Genomic DNA, 17,803 nt, shown 5'->3' with positions numbered 1-17,803 from the left:
GCCACCCAGATGCCCCGTGGCGTAAATTCTGGTAACATGACCTACAGTTACATTAACTGTGATTGCTGCATTTCATTTTTGGCTAGTTATATTTGTCATCTGCCAAAACCCTTAGGTTCCTTTTTCATGTGAAGAACAGGGCTTTGGATATATTGAATATGAGGTAACTGAGGTATGTAAAAGCAGAATTGTCCTGTAGGCATTATAAATGTGGCTTTAGTAAAAAAAAGGTTAACTTGCTGTTACTATCTTGAGAGTAGTTACAAACATATAAGGAAGGAAAATTATTAGAGGGAGCCTTACCTGTTTTGTTATTTAATCATAACCATAGTATTGCATAGGTGATTTATATGTTTGTTTTGCTTTGACAATATTAAAAATCATGTGAGATTTTCTTTCTTCTAATACTATAAGCATATAATCTGGTATTTCAACAACATAAAAATATGTATAGAAACTACATATTAACAAAATAATAGTGTTTTAAAATTTTTTCTTTTATGATATGGTGCAGTTGAAGAGGCTTATGCATTCTTTACGTAGGAGAAAAATTACAAATAACCTGAATGGCCAGGAAAATGGTTTAAAAACAACTGAGTTGCCATATGAAACAATGCTTAGAATAAATTGTTTTAATAACACGGGAAAACACTGGAAAAAAGCATGATACAAAATTGCGTATACCATATGATCTCAGCCACGTTAAAATGAGTAAATAAAAAGACTGGAAGGAAATGTATCAAATTATGTCATCTCTTGGTATTTGGGATTGCAGATTTATTTTTTCAGTTTACTATAATATACATAATTAACTGCCATAAAAAGGAATTTCTATGAGAAGCATTTTGTAGAAATGACAACAAAGGGCGCCTGGCTGGCTCAGTCAGTAGATTATGTGACTCTTGATCGCGGGTTCTGAGTTCAAGCCCCATGTTTGGTATAGAGATTACTTAAAAATAATAAAATAGGGGCGCCTGGGTGGCTCAGTCGGTTAAGCGACTGCCTTTGGCTCAGGTCATGATCCTGGAGTCCCGGGATCGAGTCCCGCATCGGGCTCCCTGCTCAGCGGGGAGTCTGCTTCTCCCTCTGACCTTCCTCCCTCTCGTGCTCTCTGTCTCTCATTCTCTCTCTCGCAAATAAATAAATAAAATCTTTAAAAAAAAAAAAATAATAAAATAAATCTTTTTTTAAAAAAAAAGAAATGACAAAACAGTGATCTGCGGTTCTGTAGACTTTCTCATCAACTTTAGTGCAATTATTGAAGCTTTCCTGTGTACCTAATGTTTCTGTACAGTTGTCTTTTTTTGTTAGCTTAAATGTGTTCATCAGAATCATCCATGGAGCTTTAGAAAGTATACATATCTCAGCTCTACCCCAGAGATTCTGAATAAGTAGATCAAGAGCAGGGCTAGCATCCGTAGTTTCTAAAGCTCTACAATTGACTTAAATAGCAGCATAGCTGAGAAAGTTGTCTGTAAGCAGAAGCTGTTTTGTGTGATACTTACTTTGCACTTAGCAGTGTCAGGTAGCAACTTTTGAACTAACAATTTAAAGCTTTCACTTGCATTTAGTTGTTAAACTTAAGGGGAAAGCAGCATATTTGAGTCACAGAAAATAAATCCAAATACGGATACTACATTGTTTAAAAGGTAGCTGGAAAGAAAACCTTATAAAATATCCCATTTGAAAATATTCCATATCTAGGGGCGCCTGGGTGGCTCAGTCGGTTAAGTGTCTGCCTTCGGCTCAGGTCATGATCCCGGGGTTCTAGGATCGAGCCCCGCGTTGGGCTCCCTGCTCAGTGGGAAGCCTGCTTCTCCCTCTCCCACTCCCCCCCGCTTGTGTTCCTTTTCTTGCTGTGTCTCTCTCTGTCAAATAAATAAAATCTTTAAAAAAAATTCTATATCTAATTCATGGTGTGTTTGGTTTTATCTTTTTCTCCCTAGTGAGTGGAGTGCCATAGAGAAAGAAATGGGGGACGGACTGCAGAGTGCTGGTCACCATATGGACGTGTAAGTACCTAGAGCAGTTAAGGTAAAACCCAGGGTGAAGTCTAGTGGTGAAATGTTAGTGATTCTTCTGTTTTTATCAAGTTTGCTGGCTTTTATATTATATACTCTGGATCCAGATCTGACTTACACAAGTTTATTTCAGGAATGAAGGTTAATTTAAAACATTGAAAAATCAATCAGTCCAATTCATATATTAGTAGAATAAAGAAGAAAACCTGCATGTTAATTTCTGTACATGTAGAAAAACCTTTCAACATCCACTCAAAATAAAAATTCTCATCAAACTAGAATTAAAAGAAATTTCTTCAATTTAAAACTTAAAACTAGTATTGTACCTAATACTGAAATACTGAAAACTTATAGATAATATTGTACTTAATAGTGAAGTATTGATGCTTTTCCCTAAGATCAAGCAATAAGGCAAGGTTGTATGCTATTACCACTTCTAGTAAAAATTGTACCAGAAGTCCTAGTCAGGCAAGAAAATCAAATAAGAGGCATCACTCTTAGAAAGGAAGAATTAAAACTATCTTTTTCTGTAGTTAACAGGATCTTTTACATGGAAAATCATAAAGAATCAGCCAAAAATATTACAGAACTAATAGCTGAATTTAACAAGGATGCGGAATATAAGATAAATATATAAAAAAGAAAGTGTTTTTATATACTAGCAACAATTGGAAAATAAAAATCGAAAAACAATACTTTTTATAATAGCATCAAAACAAAATATTACAGATTAATTTAATGAAAGATGTGAAATACTTCTACACTGAAGACTTTATATACTGAGAGAAAATTTTGAAGACCTAAATAAATGGGGAGAATAAATGTATGTGCTCGTGGATTGGAAGACTCAGTAGTGTTAATATGTCCATTCCTCCCAAACTGCAGTCCCAATCAAAATTCTGGTAACTTTTTAATAGAAATTGGTATACTAATTCTAAAACTTATATGGAAATTCAAAGGACCTAGCCAAAACAGTCTTGAGAAAGAACAAACCTGGAATATATTACCTGATTTCAAGACTTACTATAAAGATACAGTTATCAAGATAGGTATTGACATAATGGTAAACAGATCAGTGGAACAGAATAAAGCTCAGAAATAGACCAGCATTTATTTATTTATTTTTAAATTTTATTTTAATTTTATTATGTTATGTTAGTCACCATACAATACATCATTAGTTTTTGATGTAGTGATCCACGATCCATTGTTTTTGTATAACACCCAGTGCTCCATGCAATACGTGCCCTCCTTAATACCCATCACCAGGCTAACCCATCCTCCCACCCCCCTCTTCTCTAGAACCCTCAGTTTGTTTCTCAGAGTCCATAGTCTCTCATGGTTCATCTCTCCCTCCAATTCCCCCCCCCCTTTTTCCCTTCCTTCTCCTAATGTCCTCCATGTTATTCCTTATGTTCCACAAATAAGTGAAACCATATGATAATTGACTTTCTCTGCTTGACTTATTTCACTTAGCATAATCTCCTCCAGTCCCATCCATGTTGATGTAAAAGTTGGGTATTCATCTTTTCTGATGGCTGAGTAATATTCCATTGTATATATGGACCACATCTTCTTCATCCATTCATCTGTTGAAGGGCATCTCGGCTCTTTCCACAGTTTGGCTATTGCGGACATTGCTGCTATGAACATTGGGGTGCATATGGCCCTTCTTTTCACTACATCTATGTCTTTGGGGTAAATACCCAGTAGTGCAATTGCTGGGTCATAGGGTAGCTCTATTTTTAAATTTTTGAGGAACCTCCACACTGTTTTCCAAAGTGGCTGTACCAACTTGCATTCCCACCAACAGTGTAAGAGGGTTCCCCTTTCTCCACAACCTCTCCAACATTTGTTGTTTCTTTCCCTGTCCATTTTTGCCATTCTAACTGGTGTAAGGTGGTATCTCATTGTGGTTTTGATTTGAATTTCCCTGATGGCTAATGATGATGAACATTTTTTCATGTGTCTGTTAGCCATTTGTATGTCTTCTTCAGAGAAGTGTCTTTTCATATCTTCTGCCCACTTTTTGACTTGATTATTTGTTTTTTGGGTGTTGAGTTTGAGAAGTTCTTTATAGATCTTGGATACCAGCCCTTTATCTGTGGTGATAGACCAGCATTTAAATAGTACATCTCAAGAAATGGTTCTGGAATAACTGGTTACCTACAAGGAAAAAAATTAACCTTGAGCTATTTCTCATACCTTACATAAAAACTAATGCAATTTGGATCATATACTTAAGTATAAAAGCTAAAATTATAGCTTTTAGTAGAAAACACATGAGAATATCGTTGCAACCTTCAAATTAGCAAAGATTTCTTAAAGAGAACATGAAAAGAAAAAAGAAATTTTTAAATGGTAAATTGTTCTTTATCAAAATTAAACATTTTGCTTATCAGAAGATACTGTTGGAGGTGGGGAGGAATGTGGGGAGTTAGTGTTAGAGAAGATGAAGACATTCTGGTGATGGATAGTGGTTAATGGTTGCACAACACTGTGAATGTACTTAATGCCACTTAACTGTACACTTAAAAATTATTAAAAGGTAAATTTTATGTTATGTTTATTTACCCCCCCCCCCCACACACAAAAGACACCATTAAAATAATGAAGAGGCAAGCCACTGACTGGGAGTAAACGTTTCCAACCACAATATATAAAGAACTCTTAAAACTCAGTAATAAAAAGACAAAAAATATTTATTTTATCTAAATATTTCTTTGGGCCATTTTCAAGCTAACTGGCTACTTTTCAACCAATTTGCTTAACCCTAAGCCGTTTTCCTGTATTCTGTTGATTTAGCATTTTCAGGAATTTAAGATTATCCCTTCAGTTGATTTATTTAAAGCATTAAATAAAATTAATTTCAGTACTGATATCTAAAAATCGTCACCACTTACATTTTTCTACCCAAGGATGTGCCTTTTATCTGTTCGCTGTTTCCTGTCTTCAGGCCACCAGCCCTGTGGTTCCTCTTTTTTTTTTTTTTTAAAGATTTTATTTATTTATTTGACAGAGAATGACACAGCAAGAGAGGGAACACAAGCAGGGGGAGTGGGAAAGGGAGAAGCAGGCTTCCTGCGGAGCAGGGAGACGGATGTGGGGGCTCAATCCCAGGACCCTGGGATCATGACCTGAGCCAAAGGCAGATGCTTAATGACTGAGCCACCCAGACACCCCACCTATGGCTCCTCTTTTTTGTTTCCTTAACATTAACTCTTTCAGAATCATAGATTTATGAATTAAAGGCAGTTTTTCCTACTCTTAACAGTGATTCTCAAGACTTTTTTCAGTCACATAGAAGAAATTCCATGCAAATATGAGTTTGTAATTACAGAATATGGACTTTGCCTGTTTTGTAAATCCTATAAGCACATAGCTTTTCAGTGAATCTTAATGTAGGTTTATTTATTTATTTTTACAACTTCAGTACTTTTGTTTACTTGCCTACATAAAGCAGGTCTGGAGACATAGAATATATTTTTCTTTTTTTCCCATGCCAAGAAGTTAGAATTAATTTGAAAAAAGGATGCCTGTTATACCATACAGAAATAGTACATGACATAACCCACGTCCTTATGGAATTTATAATGTGGTTGAAGAAATAAAACCAACACATGAGACATTTGATAAAATGTAAGTTGTGAATTGTTGATAAAAGATCAGAAGTGGGGGCACCTGGGTAGTAGCTCAGTCGGTTAAGTGGCTGACTTTGGCTCAGGTGATGATCTCAGGGTCCTGGGATTGAGCCCCGTGTCCTCCCTGCTCAGCAGGGAATCTGCTTCTCCCCCTGCCCCTCCCCTGCTCATGCACTCTCTCCCTCTCTCTCGAATAAATAAATAAAATCTTAAAAAAAAAAAAAAGATCAAAAGTAGAGTGATGACTAAGGACTAAAGTAGTCTGGGAAGATTTCCTAGAGGTGCTGAGATATGTGTTTGTAGGATTTGGAGAAGCAGTGTAGAGAGTGGTCACATTTCTGTACAAGGAAGGACTGAGGTGCAGGAATGAGAATGACAACACAATGAGGGGCTTGTCCAGATCAAAGCACAGGTTGCTATTGAGAATTAGTATGAAATAAGGCTTCTAAAGTTTTTTGTAATCTTATTTACGCTGTTTTTCCTTTTGTAGCTTTTAAGCATTACTGTATGTAGTTGTTGCCAGGAACATTTGAGCACCAATTATACTAAACTCTTATTTTTTCTACAGATTTTGTAGCCCTTTCATAGAGTATCTTTGAACAAAATATATTATAGTCTTACGGGGCTTCTTAAGCTACCTGTAAGAAGGACCTTTTTTTGTTTGTTTTTTATTTCCAAGCCATTGCTGATTGAAACATTTTGGTAAAGTTCAATAAAATTTTCCTGGTAATTAAAAATTGCTATAAGTGTTTCTGAATGCTTATTCTCAACTTTGTGTATTTACTTTTGTTATTGACGGGTAACAAATAGCACTTCTCTTGATCATTAATACTTTGTATCGTGATAAAAGTTTGTGTGCAATGTTTTTTAAACAGGTATGCATCTTCTATTGATGATATTTTAGAAGATGAAGAACATTATGCAGATCAGTTAAAGGAATATCTGTTTTATGCAGAAGCATTGCGGTAAGTATAATAAGTGTTCCAGATGCAGCCCTGTGGCTGGTCACCACTCTCCTCATACGTTGCCAGAAAGTAAAGACAGTAAGGTGATTTTTAAATGAATTCATCCCCCAGGTATTGAATGAGGTCTCGTTGTAATCCTCTGTGTTGCAGAGTGCTAGGCATAGACATTTAAGACAAGTCCTGTTCTTGAAACATAATATTGATAAAACTCATCAGTCTCTAACCTCAGATCTGTTTGTATGTTATTCTTTCTACTTTTTTCAGTTTGAAGATTGGATGCAAAATACAGATTGAGTGTATGTAGGCCTGTCACTAGGCAATATGTTGCCATTTTTATTCTGTAATTCTTTACACATCTGCTTATCTTCTTAGTAAGGTTGTATAAGTTCTTAATATCAGCACTTTGTCTTCTGTTTTTATGGTATCTCCTACAGAGCCGAACAGAATTCTCTGGTATATAGTTCTATTTAATTAAGAAGAAATTAGTATACTTTTTCTGTCCAATTTTTAAAAATGAATCATTTTCCTGGAATAGGTGTCTTTTGGTCATAGCCACTTTTGGTTATTTTCCTGTCACTTTTAAAAGCAGTATAAGACTTCTGTTAGTAAACACAGCACCAATTTTCCTTTAGTTGTTCAGTAACTGGTATGAAAACATCCGCACATTGTTAGCCTTGTTCCTTTTAAGACTGAGTAGTCAGGAGTTTCACCAAGGTCACGTTACAAAGTAAAAGAAAGTTGCTGAATACAGTGGAATTCTGTATAGTTCTTTTTTTTTTTTTTTTTTAAAGATTTTATTTATTTATTCATTAGAGACAGAGAGAGAGAGGCAGAGGGAGAAGCAGGCTCCCAAGGAGCAGGGAGCCCGATGCGGGACTCGATCCCAGGACCCTGAGATCATGACCCGAGCCGAAGGCAGACGCTTAACCATCTGAGCCACCCAGGCGCCCCGAATTCTGTATAGTTCTTAAACACTGTAGAAAAGATTAATGTATATTGGTATGTCCATGGTATATAGTTAAGTAAGATGAGATGTAGAATCACTTGAGGCACGTGCATATGTGTATTTGTAAGTGCCTAGCTAAGGTCTGGCCGAATATGCACCATCTATTAATATGGATTGTGTCTGGATAGTGGAGTTAGGCAAAAGAAAGAATTCATGAAACTTTTTTTATTTTGTGCATTCCTGTATTAGCATTTTTTTTTTTTTTTTACACTAAGTGTGGATTACTTTTATGATAAAAACTAAGACATTTCTTTTTTTTTTTTTAAGATTTATTTGAGAGAGAGCGCGTGTGTGCAAGCGGGGTGGGGGGGTGCGGGCAGAGGAAGGAGAGAATCTAAAGCAGGCTCCCTGCTGAGCACAGAGCCCAACATGGGGCTCAGTCTCACGACCCTGAGATCATGACCTGAGCCAAAATCAAGAGTTGGATGCTTAACCAACTGAGCCACCTAGGCACCTCAAAACTAAGACATTTCTGTATAAAAAAAGAAAATTTTGAGAAATCTTTTTAAAGAATATTCAGTTGCTTTGTGAGATTCCACCATTAGTTTCTATGTTATACAAAAGATTTTGTTGTTAATGTATATGATAATGGTGTGTTTATTGAAAAAAATGTTGCAGGTATCTAAAAAACGACCTTTTTTGTTAAGTATATGTAAAATTTTTATGCTTATGTTCTGCTAGATTTAATTTTTAATATTGGGCTACTACATTTTAAACTTGAAAATTCTGTGTACACAAGTTCTGAGCCTAGTAAGACATTGTGAATGCTTCCCCTCGTCCCCTGAAAAATTTTTTTGATATGTTAAAAGAAGGCACAAAAATTAAATGGCAGCACTTTTTTCATCCCTAGGGCTGTATGCAGGAAACATGAACTTATGCAATATGACTTGGAGATGGCTGCTCAGGACTTAGCATCCAAAAAGCAGCAATGTGAGGAACTGGCAACTGGGGTGAGTGTTCCATTTAGGTCTCGGTATCATTGCAGCAAGCCATATAAGGAAGGAGCTGCAGCTCTCATACTCAGGATGCCTGTAGCTTTTATAGGGGAGTAATTTATGGGCAACATTATAATTCTTTGGGTTGTGATCTTGATATTAAAAGACGTAAGCCATTAAAACACTGTATTATATAGCATTGGAAGAAATTCTGCCAGGGCACCTGGCTGGCTCAGTCAGTGGAGCATGCAGCTCTTGACCTCAGGGTTGTGAGGTCGAGCCCCACGTTGGGTGTAAAGATTACTTGAAAATAAAATCTTTAAAAAAAAAAATTCTGCCAACATTGCTCTGTGTAGTAAGTGTCTTTTAGTTTATGTTAAGTCCAAATGAAAAAACATTATTCTTTGTGGTTGAAATAATGACCTTTGTCAGGTTTAATTTTACAAAGTATATTATAGAAATTTTAGTTTACTTTGAAAAGCCTTACCTAGTTAGAATCAGTGCATCTCTCCTAGGAAGGAGCTTTTGGTACACAGTGAATACTTGTGAAGAAAATTCCATATCTTATTGTATGAATCTTAGATCATTTTTATAGTCAGCTTTCCACTGTCCAACCATTTTATTGGAATAGAGTAGCTGTTGTAGTGAGAATACACAATCTGGAAATAATGAAACAGTGACAGTACCACCATTTATCCGTCACTTCATAGTTAACAAGTACTTTGGTATGTCTGAAAAGTCACAGATATATGTGGGAAAAGACCGTTGGCCACAAAACATGTATACACTGGGCTTGATTTATTTTTAAAACTCAGGGGAAATTCCCAGGCCATTTTCAGGGAGCAGGGTTCTCTACTCCTCCATGTGAAGGGAAAAGTGTTTCTCTCAGTAAATTCCGGAGAGTGAGGAAGTGTTAAAGCAGTGATGCTTCAGGCTTCCCTGCAAGGGAAGGCATCCTATTTTATTGATAGATACCCAAGTTCCAGTGTGTGTTATGCAGATTTTAAATGTTGTTTGTTTGTTTTAGTGTGGTCTATTTCCTTTGTTGCCTGTTGAATTTTATCTATTTTTTATGTCAGAGAGAAATTTAAAGAAATATGACTTATGATCTAAAGAAATAATTTGCCTAATACTTCACCTAGAAGTTTTCCATTTGATTAAGAAGTTCAGTTAGAAATTTTTTCTTTTTGACTATTCCATATTATTCCAGTGTTAGCAATCATATTAGGACCCCCTGGTTATAAGACTTATGAGGTATGGGGAAAATGGCAAAAGTTTTATTTCTCTTTTTTAAAAAAAATGTTTAATTGTGGTTTAAATATACATAACAGAATTTGTCATCTTAACCATTTTTTTAACCTGGTTTTTCTCTTTTTCTTCTTCTATATATGTATGTATAGATCTGTCTATCTTGAAAGATTTTATTTTTTTATTTTTTATTTTTTTAAAGATTTTATTATTTGACAGAGAGAGAGACAGCAAGAGAGGGAACACAAGCAGGGGGAGTGGGAGAAGGAGAAGCAGGCGCTCCGCTGAGCAGGGAGCCCGATGTAGGGCTCAATCCCAGAACCCTGGGATCATGACCTGAGCCGAAGGCAGATGCTTAACAACTGAGCCACTGAGGCACCCGGAAAGATTTTATTTTTAAGTAATCTCTACACCCAACATGGGGCTCAAACTCACAACCCTGAGGATCAAGAGTCACATGCTCTACCCACTGAGCCAGCCAGGCATCTGTATTTTTCTTTTTAAAAAATAATTTTTACTCTTGGGGCGACTGGGTGGCTCAGTCGGTTAAGCGGCTGCCTTTGGCTCAGGTCATGATCCCAGGGTCCTGGGATCGAGCCCCGCATCTGGCTCCCTGCTCAGCCAGGAGCCTGCTTCTCCGTCTTCCTCTGCCTCTCCCCCTGCTTGTGAACTCTCTCTTTCTCTGTCAAATAAATACATAAAATCTTTAAAAAATAATAATAATAGTTTTTATACTCTTATGATTTCGAGCTTACAAAATAGTGGAAAAGAATTAGTACAACTATTATTGAATTTACACTGATATAAATTAAAAGCAATTTTATGAGAGCATAGATTAATGAATGGTTATACTAGGGATTGTCTTAGCTATTTTGAAGTGTATAGTTCAGTAGTAGTAAGTACATTGATATTGTTGTGCAGCCAACCTCCAGAACTCTCTTCATCTTGGAAATTGAAACTCTATACCACTAAACATCAACTGTCGATTTCCCTTCCCTCCAGCCCTTGGCGGTCACCATTCTACTTTCTGCCTCTATGACTTTGACTACTCTAGATACCTTACATTAAGAAGAATCATACAGTATTTGTCTTTTTGTGACTTGTTTATTTCCACTTAGCATAATGTTCTCAGATGCATCCATGTTGTAGCATGTGTCAGAATTCCCTTTCTTTTTCAGGCTGAATAATATTTCTTTGTACATATGTGCCACATTTTGTTTATCCACTCACCTGTTTATGTTTCCTTTTAGACCGTGAGAACATTTTCTTTGAAGGGAATGACTACCAAGCTCTTTGGTCAAGAAACTCCAGAGCAGAGAGAAGCCAGAATAAAGGTGCTAGAAGAACAAATAAATGAAGGAGAACAACAGTTAAAGTCTAAAAATCTGGAAGGCAGGTAAAAATGCTGAGATGTTGAACAAAACTAGACATATGTACTACATGGCAGATTGTTTTTTTATACTGTTTCCCATCTTCATTAACATTCCTACATTATAGCCTGTTCTTCTAGGGCATTTTTTTTTTTTAAGATTTTATTTTTAAGTAATCTCTACACCCAATGTGGGGCTTGAACTTACAACCCTGAGATCAAGAATCACAGGCTCCACAGACTAAGCCAGCCAGGTGCCCCTATACTGGTTCTCCTAAACTGTAGTGATTGAGGGGCACCTGGGTGGCGCAGTTAAGTGTCCGACTCTTGGTTCTGGCTCAGGTCATGATATTGCAGTTGTGGGATCAAGCCCCGCATCAGGCTCTGCGCTAAGCGTGGATTCTGCTTCAAATTCTCTCTCCCTCTCTCTGCCCCTCCCCCTGCTCCTGTGCTCTTTCTCTCCCTCTCTCTCTCTCTCAAATAAATAAATAAACAACTCTTTTAAAAAAAATAAAATAAAATGTAGTGATTGAATTCCTAAGAAATTTGAATTATCAAAAATCATGTTATAAAAACAGTTTTAGTATGGGGGAAAGAGTAAGAAGAGTTTCAACTTTATAATATTATTTTCCTGCACTTTTCCTGATTTCTGTCCTTTGCACACTCCCTTTGCCCTTTCTTCATCACTTGACAAAAGCCTGATCGTTCTTCATTGCCCAGCTCTAGCGCTGCTTCCTTTGTGAGGCTTACTTCTAGCCTCGCAGGCTCTCGTAGCGCTTGGTTCATGCCACGGTAACATGGCAGTTTTGTTTTGGGTGGTCAGTTGTTCTCTGTGATTGTCCCTGGCTAGATTAAGTGCCCTTCAAAGTCAATGACTGTGTCTTTCATCTTTATGTTTCAACATCCTGCATTGGGCTTGGCATGTAATTATTCCATAAATATTTCTGGAAATGCAACTATCAAAGGTCTGCCATTGCAGTTTGGCTTATTTTCCTTATTGTTGTTTTTCATCTGATAATAAGTAGATCAAGGCCGACCAAGAGTCTATCATTGGTGTTGAGGTATTTTTGTTCATTTTTAGGACTGCTGGCACCAAATAAGTAAAAGTAAACTTTTATGAATGGGATTTAGAAAGACAAATGCCTCTCAGAATTTTTAAAACTCTGGTTGTCATTGAAAGCAAGTGTATAAGGGGCGCCTGGGTGGCTCAGTCAGTTGGGCCTCTGCCTTTGGCTCGGGTCATGATCCCAGGATGGCGAGTCCCTCTCCCTCTCCCACTCCCTGTGCTTGTACTCTCTCTGTGTCTGTCAAATAAATAAATAAAATCTTGAAAAAAAATAACTTCATGTGTTATAATAATAATAATTGTGATACATAATATATCTTGTCAAAAGAGTATATGTTTTCCAGTGACCCCAGGAGGGCAACTTCACATGGCCTCTGTTAGGCTTGTGAGCTGGTTCATAAAACCATCTAACGGCTGCTTTATAGGAATAATTTGAAGCTGGGATTCTTGTGGCAAAAATATTGATTATTAAAATGTAGATGAATGTATGACTATTTCTCTGCTTCTTCTCCTAGTATAATTTTTAGGAAGAGAAAAATAGAACTATCTTATACAGACAGTAGCGTTTTCCTCCATATAGATAAATAAAAACCAACGCAAACGAGAACTGGTTATTAGAATTTATAATATAGTTAACTTAATTTGAGTAAGAGTGATGATGACTACACATTTTATTTCAGAGAATTTGTGAAAAATGCTTGGGCCGATATTGAACGCTTCAAAGAACAAAAGAACCATGATTTAAAGGAGGCCCTCATAAGCTATGCAGTCATGCAGATCAGTATGTGCAAAAAGGTAGGTGAGGGCACAAATATATTCAGAAGTGCTTACAAATTTCTTTAAAACTGATTTCTCTTATGTGGACCAGAGTGTTTCTTTTCATTTTTTAAAGCCCATTTCCCCCCCCTTTCCAGAATGTTTTCCGGTTTCTTCACTTAACGTTGAAAGAGTATTGTAACCAGAATGTTAATTATTGAGTCTTCACTCACCCGAAGTTCCACATTTGTATGCCCTGTTTATATCTAGTATCTGAAAATATATACCAACACCATTACTTGGCTTATATGATGTTCTTGGACAGGGGGTAAGATACTGTTCCTAACAGTGATGTATAGTACTTGGATTGGGAGATAGCTTAACCATGGTTTGGGGGAAATGTGGTTATGATACGGTTTGTTGTCATAGTAAGTCTGTCATGTGACTGATATCCATAGAAGAAGATAAGAACACGGAAGCTTATTCTGGTTCAAGTAAGTGTTTGGACAGTGCTGAAATCTTTAAAATGCTATTGTAAGAACGAAATATAAAACATTCCTTCTTTTTTATAACCCACGATCTGCCTGTGTGTGTGTCAGTTAGTACCAATGGTTTACATATGTCTAGCGCTTCACAGTTTACCGACGTGCATTATCTCAGTAAATCATATAGCAAGATGATTTCTCACAGTTATGAAGACCTTCTTAGAGGGAAAAATCATACTCATATAAACAACTTGTGCTTTAATTCATCCAAAATGTGTATTTTCTGGCTAGACACCATCCCTTCCCTAGCCCTTTCCACTTGGTATCACCAGCAGTGCACAGAGAGCAAAGATACTTTGAGATGTAAACACCAGACTCTAGAATTAGTCACATGGGCTCCTTTTGTATTGGCCAAATTCATATTTATGCCTCAGTTAAAGTGTAAGTTACTTCACATAGTGGATCTTTGAGGTCATTTAAGAGACGTTAAAATCATGAGTGATCCATCTGCACATGCCAATGGGTGAGTATGACTGTAGCTTGATAGTGTGTGTTTTTTTTAAGACTTTATTTACTAATACATTTATTTATTAGAGAGAGAGCAAGCAAGCAAGTGTGTGAGCGGGGAGGGGAGGAGCAGAGGAAGAGAGAGAATCCCAAGCCTACTCCGTACTGAGCGCAGAGCCTGATATGGGACTCGATCCCATGACCCTGAGATCATGATCTGAGCCTAAATCAGGAGTCGGGGCATCCAACTGCCTGAGCCACCCGGGTGCCCCACAGCTTGAGAGTGTTTTTATCCGTTGCTCTCTTCCTGCTAACTCTACTGCCTCCCTGCTCCACAGATTGCTTCACATTTAGTCTTTTTTCTAACCTTTCTTTTTTTAATCTCGGGAGGTCTGAAAGATCAGATAACACAAATGTTTTAGAGTTGGTTTGGTTTTGTTTTCATAAAAGACTTATTAATAAGCTCCTTGTGATCTTCTGTTTTCTGCTTTTCCAAGTAAAAGGCAGACTGTATAATGGCTCAAAGGACTTTTCTCCCCACTTTACCTAGGGTGGGGTGGTTGAGGGTGCTGGAAATTAATCTCTGAATAAAGAAGATATCACTGTAGGTGTATTTGGATATGCTGTTGGATATCTTGTGTGTCTGCTCATGTGTCCTATGATTAACTATAGTAAACAAGTATACCCACATGAGATTAAAAAGATGTGTATTCACCTTATTGCCCAAGAACAGTACTATAAAGTTTCATCATGTATTTTTTTCCTTAAGTGGAATAGATTTTTATATATGAAAATCTGCAGTATTCTTTTTTTTATGAACTTAAAATTAAGTACGAGAAGATAAGATTAATATTAGTTTTTCTTGGGTAAATATGGGTATCTATGTTTTGCTTATTTTACTTGTGTATTAACTTTTCAAATATACCATACTTTGTTATAAGGTCAGCTATCCAAAGTGGTAATTGAATATAATCAAATGACTAAATTGTAGTAGTAGTAAACCAAAACAAAAAACTTTTACAAGGATGCCTAGGTGGCTCAGTTGCTTACGCGTCTGCCTTCCGCTCAGGTCATGATCCCAGGGTCCTGGCATCGAACCTCATGTCGGGCTCCCTGCTCCGCCGGAAGCCTGCTTCTCCCTCTGTCCCTCCGCCTGCTTGTGTTCTCTCTCTCTCTGACAAATAAATAAAATCTTTTTAAAAATTTACTTCTAAGTGTTTTTTTGGTCAACCTTTTTGATAGTGAATTTTCTAATTTGTTGAATCAAGAAATACTTGATTGATTTTTAAGCTACTTTATCTTTTTTTTTAGTAAGAGGCTTTCTGTTTATTTATTTATTTTTTAAGATTTTATTTATTTGACAGAGAGATAGCGAGGGCAGGAACACAAGCAGGGGGAGTGGGAGAGGGAGAAGCAGGCTTCCCACCGAGCAGGGAGCCCAATGTGGGGCTCGATCCCAGAACCCTGGGATCATGACCTGAGCCGAAGGCAGACGCTTAACAACTGAGCCACCCAGGCGCCCTACTTTATCTTTTTAAATTTTAAGAATTATCGTATGGAAAAAGATATTCCATGCAAATGGAAATGGGAAAAAAAAAAGCCAGGGTGGCAATACTTACATCAGACAAAGTAGACAAAATCGACTTTAAAACAAAGACTGTAACGAGACAAGGAAGGGCATTACATAATGATAAAGGGCCCAACCCAGCAAGAGGCTATAACATCTGTAAATATTTACCCAACACTGGAATACCGAAATACATAAAGTAATATTAACAGATATAAAGGGAGAAATTGATGGTAATACAGTAATGGTAGGGGATTTTAACACCCCACTTACATCAATGGATAGATCATCAAGACAGAAAATTAATAAGGAAACAGTAACTTTGAGTGACACCTTAGCCCACATGGCCTTAACAGATATGTGTAGAATATAACATCCAAAAACAACAGAATATATATTCTTTTCAAGTGTACATGGAACATTCTCCAGGATAATCACACATTTGGTCACAAAACAAGTCTCAATAAAATTAAAGAAGACTGGGATGCCTGGGTGGCTCAGTAGGTTAAGCCTTTGGTTCAGGTCATGATCCCGGGATCCAGGGATCAAGCCCCACATCAGGCTCCTTGCTTGGTGGGGAGCCTGCTTCTTCCTCTTCCTCTGCTCCTCCCCCTAGCTTGTGCTCTCTCTCTCTCTCTGACAAATAAATAAAATCTTAAAAAAAAAATTTAAGAAGACTGAGATAATATCATCGTCTTTCCTGACCACAATTGTATAAACTGGAAATCAATCACAAGAAAAAAACTGGAAAAATACAAACATGTGGAGGCTAAAGAGCATGCAACCAAACCTCCAGTGAGTCAGTGAGGAAATCAAAGAGGTAATAAAAAAATACGTGGATACAAATGAAAATGAAAACACAGTGGTCCAAAATCTTTGGAACGCAGCAAAAGCAGTTCATTTTTAGTATATGTGCTGCCGAAGCGAGCACAGCGAAAGCAGTTCAAAGAGGGAAATTATAGGGCGCCTGGGTGGCTCAGTTGGTTAAGCAACTGCCTTCGGCTCAGGTCATGATCCTGGAGTCCCGGGATCGAGTCCCGCATCGGGCTTCCTGCTCAGCAGAGAGTCTGCTTCTCCCTCTCCCCGCTCTTGTGCTCTCTCTCTCTCAAATAAATAAATAAAATCTTTAAAAAAAAAAAAAAAAAGAGGGAAATTATAGCGATACAGGCCGACCTCAAGAAACAAGAAAAATCTCAATCTAACCTTACATCTAAAGGGATTAGAAAAAGAACAAAGCCCAAAATTAGTAGAAGGTAGGAATTTAATAAAGATCAGAGCAGAAATATTACCATAAAGATAACATACTCTCATTGCAAAAATTATAAAAATCCAGAAGCATATTAGGTAAAAATTCTTCCCTTCCTCCAGCAAATCCCTTTTGAAACCTCACCACTGTTAGAAACTTCGCGTGTGTCCTTCCAGACGTTCTTGTACATTTACAGTAATTTAGAAAATAATTCCCCACAAAAAACAGGACTGCGTTACATGTGCTGGGGGTTGTTTTCATTTGCTCATTTGACGTCTCATGGACACGTTCCTATGCGAGTGCACAAGATCTCTTATCCTTTCTGACAACAAATACTTTTACTAGATACTACTTTATCCAGCCAATCTGAGACATTTTAAAGGATTTTTTTTTAAAAATTTGCTTTTTATATTTCATCAGGAGGAGAAAAATCAAAAGATTGATTTTTTTTTTCTAGTGTTTGGAGCCTTGGTAACTTGATAAATATTGACCTACTTTAATGTTTAAGTATTAAAATATTGCTTCTTCATGAATTAGCAGTTATTCAAGAATATGTATCTTGTTTGTTAAAAAAAACCCCTTTGTTTCTACCAGTTGGTTAGATTTTACTATTTTATTTTTATATACATGCATTTTTGTTTAAGCATATTAGGTATGTATGTCATATTAACTTTGTGCTGAACGGCCTGCTAGAACCACTGGGGAGGCTTTGGTAATTTAGCCTGTTACTGGTTTTTATCACATTAGTTGTTAGACTAATAATTTAATAAGCCATTTTTTAAAAAAAAATCCATTAATTTTTATTTAATTGTTAAATTAATAAGGTTTTTTTTCTTTTGTTTTAAGTATTACATAGAAAAACTGCCTGAGAACTTGTTTGGTTTACAAATAGAAATGATGCAGACATGTGATCTGAGTAAATGAGTTTATGTTATGAACCTTGAAAACTCAGTTTGCTAAAAAAAGAAGTTGTAGGAGCTCTTTTCCGCTC

General features: G+C 36.8%; 1 protein-coding gene across 3 annotated transcripts in view; it reads left to right on the top strand.

Annotated features, from left to right (window-relative positions):
* The window catches only part of SNX4 (sorting nexin 4), a 72,551-nt gene that overhangs the window by 53,328 nt on the left and 1,420 nt on the right, over positions 1 to 17,803 (top strand). For all 3 annotated transcript variants that reach the window (XM_032406750.1, XM_032406752.1, XM_032406751.1), the window contains exons 9-13: positions 1,947 to 2,012; positions 6,538 to 6,627; positions 8,484 to 8,583; positions 11,067 to 11,212; positions 12,932 to 13,046. In XM_032406750.1, coding sequence (XP_032262641.1) covers positions 1,947 to 2,012; positions 6,538 to 6,627; positions 8,484 to 8,583; positions 11,067 to 11,212; positions 12,932 to 13,046 — 517 coding nt within the window. The remainder of the gene's footprint in view (positions 1 to 1,946; positions 2,013 to 6,537; positions 6,628 to 8,483; positions 8,584 to 11,066; positions 11,213 to 12,931; positions 13,047 to 17,803) is intronic.

Source organism: Phoca vitulina, unplaced genomic scaffold (assembly GCF_004348235.1).
Source record: "Phoca vitulina isolate PV1807 unplaced genomic scaffold, GSC_HSeal_1.0 scaffold8, whole genome shotgun sequence".
Lineage (NCBI taxonomy): Eukaryota > Metazoa > Chordata > Mammalia > Carnivora > Phocidae > Phoca > Phoca vitulina.
Note: the sequence above shows the minus strand (reverse complement) of the source record. Positions and strands in the feature narration are given on the sequence as shown.